Source organism: Solanum verrucosum, unplaced genomic scaffold, assembly GCF_900185275.1.
Source record: "Solanum verrucosum unplaced genomic scaffold, falcon-dt-bn FXZP01000209.1, whole genome shotgun sequence".
In the NCBI taxonomy this organism is placed as follows: Eukaryota; Viridiplantae; Streptophyta; class Magnoliopsida; order Solanales; family Solanaceae; genus Solanum; species Solanum verrucosum.
Genome location: NW_026020702.1, coordinates 128,266 through 132,958, shown reverse-complemented (window position 1 = coordinate 132,958; position 4,693 = coordinate 128,266). Strand labels below are relative to the sequence as shown.

The following is a 4,693-nucleotide window of genomic DNA, read 5'->3' as shown; positions in this document are numbered from 1 at the left end:
ATTCATATTTATCCATATTATCAATTGGGTAACTTGTTTTTACCCATTTAAAATTTCAGTTGAGTCGAGTACTTTATCCATTTTTATTAAACTAATTTCGATCGACTCATATTCGACTTGCTCATTTCCCACTGCTAGTGCAAACCAATTCATTGTAACAATTAGGACAAGTGGTGGAAACTGTATGGAATGGGGGGAAATATCAGTCCAGCTAACAGAGCATAAAGAAGAAAGAAAAAGGCATAGCTAAAGTTGAAAAGTAGCACAAACAGCTACCACGATTGGCAGCGGCAGCATATCTTTCTTTACGTATCTCATTGAGGGAATGGTGGTGGCATTTTATCTTTCGTATTTCTTTTGCAAAGTTGGATTTACACTTTTTGGTATAGTGGGGTACATCAAAATATTTCACCTTTTTTATGCTCATTTATTGACAAAAAACGCCTACTTTCTTAATGTATGAAAATAGAAAGGGAGAACGCACAAGTACTCCTCTAGATTATGACTTAAATCTCAGAGATATACATTAAATAAACTAAGGTTCTATTACCCCTGAATTCATTTTTTTTTGTAATATTGTACACCTTTTGGCTTATGTGGCACACCCCGTGACTCCACGCAGTTGAGGCGCGTAAGAGATATTTGAATGTCACATAAACAAAAAAAGTGTACAAAATTACAAAAAAAAAGGAGTTTAGTGATAATAGAACTTAGTTTAGTTAAGATGTGTCTGAGATTTGAGTCATACTCTAGTGAGGTACTTCTCCCTTTTCCCAAAATAGAAATGGAGAATGGTTGTTTTTGATCTCTTTCAGATGTGTCATTCATTTTTTCTTTTTGTGTTTTCCCAAATTAAATGAAGTGTCTTCTTTCCATCAATTAAACGTGAATCTTGGTTATTTGAAATGGAAGAGCGTATGCGGAAGTATAGGCAGCTGAGTCCAGAGAGAGCCAAAGTGTGGACTGAGAAATCACCAAAATATGAACAACAACAGCCCAATCAAAATGATGGAAAAGTGCCAGTGGTATACTATCTTTGTAGAAATCAACAACTTGAGCATCCTCATTTCATGGAAGTAACCATGTCTTCCCCTGATGGTCTATACTTGAGAGGTAACACACGCGGCTCTCATTATACATTTAGACATATATATATATATATATTTATGATGAATACGAATCTTGAATTTATATATCTTGTTGCAATCTTGAAGATGTAATCAAGAGGTTTAACGTTTTGAGAGGCAAGGGAATGGCTTCATCTTATTCTTGGTCCTGCAAGAGGTAAAGACTAAACAGTTGTATACTTTTGCTTTTAGTCAAACAGGATTTTATACAGTTTTTCTCATCTGTTATTAACACAGAAGCTACAAGAATAGATTTGTGTGGCATGATCTTTCTGAAGATGATCTAATTCTTCCTGCTCGTCCTACTGAATACGTTCTAAAAGGCTCGGAGCTTTGTGAAGAATTAAAGTCAGGTATCTACACTATCACTTTTTAGGAGAACAGATTGGCTGCAGTGTTTTTTTTCCTGTTGGAAATTCTTTTTGTCAATAGGGACATATGATTTCTGCTTTTAAAGAAACCACAGTTGTTGTAATTAGACCTCAATTGTTTCCTTTGTAGGTCGATCCAGTCCTGCGAAAAATGATAGCTTGTCAAATCAAAAAGTATTACCAGAACCTCCACTGTTAAGAAGCCAAGATGATTCCTCTTCTCCGTCCAACACGAATGAAAGATGTGCAAAGAATACTTGTGATGGTGAACAATCACTTCCTGCTGAAAAGGCAAACAGCGCTAATACGTATGATGGCCTGCCTGATGCTTCCGTTCAGATTCATGAAAAGACAAACACGGCTAATACAACTCATGATGATAGTTGTAGAAGATGCATTTCAACGGATGATAGATCTTGTGCGGTTGAAAAAAACGAAAGAAATCAGGTTCAGGTTAACAGAATGAATGAGTCAGCCGATATACGGGTGGAGTCAGACACACTTCCACCAGATACCTTAATATCTCTCATCAGATCAGATGTTAGAAACCTCAGGAAACTTGATAGTGAAGAGTGTCGCGTTCCATCAAAGCTAAAGCCTCATAATATGCTTATGCAACTAATTTCTTGTGGATCAATTTCAGTAAAGGATCATAGATTTGGCTTTATACATACGTACAAACCAAGATTAAATTTAGGAAAACTTGATTGCATTACAAGGAATAAGAGTTTAATGGGTCTGAATTTGGAAGACGAGGAATATTTCTGTGCAAGCTGGACGGAGTCTAGTATCCCCAAGGAAAACCAGTCATCCTTCATCACTGCTGAGAGGTTCGTACTTTGGTTACCCTTATTTGGAGTTTCATCTGTGTGGAATTTTTAACTTACTTTCAATTAGAAATTGTTACGTCTTGAAAATCACGATTATGTCTTCCCTAGAAAAAAAATCTATGGTGCTAATGTTAAATACGTTAGCTGCCTATTGTGCTACTAGTAGATTCTGTGCTACTAGGTAACCCGTCCTTTTTTCTTTCTATATCGTAAAATGAGTTGTACGATGCAGGACAAATAGAAAGCCTGAAGATTCAGTTCAAAGTAAAGAGGGGGCAAGCTCTAGATGCTCAAAGTGCGTTAGACATTCCACCACCAATGTGCCAAAAAATGAGTCATGGAGATGATCCCATCTTTCAGAAGGAGAAACACGCAGTTTGCGAATCGTAAAACCTTTTTGGGGATAGAAACAGTCCACAAGAAATGAGAAAGAAAATGTGGTTAAAATTGAAGGAGGTCAAGTTCACTAATTTTCAGAATTGCTTAGATTATAATATATATGGTCGAAAAGCTCTTGTATTATTTGATTTAGCATAGGAAAACAGCATGTGGAAATATGAATATTTGTCTATAGGAATTGTTGGAGTGTTGTTTTGATCAGGATTAATACTACAGCTAGAGAAAAACTTGTGATTCTTGTACTGTTCCTTTGTTGCAACTGGTGTATACAGTATACCACATTTGTCCCAATTAAGGATGCTAAATAGTTAACCCTGACACAACAAGTATATTTGGATGTTTGGATTGACTTAAAAGTTGATTAAATCTACTTTTAACTCAGTTTTTAATTTTTGGTAGTGTCTGAAAAATATAAAAAAATAACTTATTATGTGTGACATAATCCAAATGGGCTCTCGGATCTTGAACGGCAAGAGGGTGTAAATCCTGCCTTATTGGCGAGGTTAGGAACACCACTATGACACGATCGCCAAAAAAAGAAGCCATTGAGTTCTTGTCCAACACTTGTTCTTACTTTTTGAACTCAATAATATCAATTATACATTAATAATTAATATTTGTATTAGTTGGAATAGTTTTTTCTTTCATTATGCTCTATCTTTAGCTAAACCTACAATGATACCCAACATTTGTATGTTGTTCGAGACTGCCTTAAGGACATCCCAATTTGAAAAACCGAGTTTGAAAATCTTTAAGAAAAAATCAACTATTTCCTCCGTTTAAAAAAAAATAACCTAGTTTGACTTGGAACGAAGTTTAAGAAAAGAAAAAAACTTTTTAATCTTGTCGTTATAAATTAAAGTTATGTCAAATGTACCAAAATATCATTTAACCTTGTGGCATTAAACATGCCACGTAGAAAGTTGAAGTTAAAGTGTTGCCAAAGAAGGAAATTAGTCATTCTTTTTCAAGCAAACTATAAAGGAAATTTGGTCTTTTTTTTTAAACAGGGGAAGTACTATTTGTTTCTCGCTTTAACTAACACATTTCCCAAAATCTGCAACACTGAATTTTAAAACTTTGTTTTCCAAGAAAATATAAAATTACCACTAATTTTCTTAGTGGAAATTGAGAAAACAAGCCAAAAAATTATGCAAAATGTATATGCTTTTAGTAGGACCCAAGTCAAAGCAAGGCACTTTTTCGCAAAGAATCATTGTTGGGGTGTATAACTTTCCTATTATTATACAAATAATACAAGAATCTGATTCTCCTATCATGTGCACTACTTAAAGTCACAAAAGCTGAGAAATATATAATTACCCATTGGGTTGGGTACATGATTTTTTACCTGGATAAAATATGGATTTAAATTCATCTTTAATCTATAAAAATATGTATATTCATCCGTAAATTATGGGTAAGCTATGGCTAAAATACTAATTAGTCAAATGATTTAATTTCAATTTTTATTCACTCACAAAATTTATGATATGACTAAAACAATTGTAATTTTTCTTCCTTTTTTATATTCTTAGTAAAACTAATTATTTCTCTCTATAATTGAAAAGGTGAAATCTTTGACCCTCCAAAAAATACTTATCTTAAATGTATATTTCTTTTGTTAATTATAACTATATATTTTATTTGTCTATGGATAACAAATAGTAGTGTAGTGTAAAATAAGTAAACATGTTGTAAGACCAAGGCAAAATAAGAAAAGAAATATAGAAGATGAAAGGAATATAAATAGGTAGACAAGATATGAGAGCTTTTCTTATTCGTCCAAATATTCAAGTGTGTACAATATGAACATGTATGCCTCTATTTATAAGGTAACATAGAGACATACAAATTAGTCATAAACATAACATTAATCAACAATATAATGAAGGACGATATGGAGGTGTAAGGTTACAAGAATATGGTCATAAAGGTGGAGGTTATCTTCATAATGTAGGGAAGT

At 33.5% G+C, this 4,693-nt stretch overlaps 1 protein-coding gene across 2 annotated transcripts; it reads left to right on the top strand.

Moving 5' to 3' along the window:
* The first annotated feature begins 838 nt into the window (after nt 1–838).
* LOC125812379 (protein SOSEKI 3-like) lies at nt 839–2,833 on the top strand. 2 transcript variants are annotated; one of them, XR_007441998.1, is made up of 5 exons: nt 839–1,113; nt 1,215–1,284; nt 1,365–1,480; nt 1,629–2,456; nt 2,515–2,833. XR_007441998.1 is itself a non-coding variant. In XM_049491884.1 (5 exons), exons 1-5 carry the CDS (start codon nt 906–908, stop codon nt 2,673–2,675), a joined length of 1,209 nt encoding a protein of 402 aa, XP_049347841.1. In that variant the 5' UTR covers nt 839–905; the 3' UTR covers nt 2,676–2,833. The 2 variants fall into 2 exon arrangements, 1 of the variants encoding a protein (XP_049347841.1); XM_049491884.1 differs by having other exon boundaries at nt 1,629–2,328; nt 2,561–2,833.
* The last annotated feature ends 1,860 nt before the right edge of the window (nt 2,834–4,693 follow it).

Coding starts and splice junctions, on each gene's coding strand:
- LOC125812379 (XM_049491884.1), top strand. CDS start 906: ATGGAAGAGCGTATGCGGAAGTATAGGCAGCTGAGTCCAGAGAGAGCC. Junction 1,114..1,214: donor TGATGGTCTATACTTGAGAG/GTAACACACGCG, acceptor GCAATCTTGAAG/ATGTAATCAAGAGGTTTAAC. Junction 1,285..1,364: donor TATTCTTGGTCCTGCAAGAG/GTAAAGACTAAA, acceptor TTATTAACACAG/AAGCTACAAGAATAGATTTG.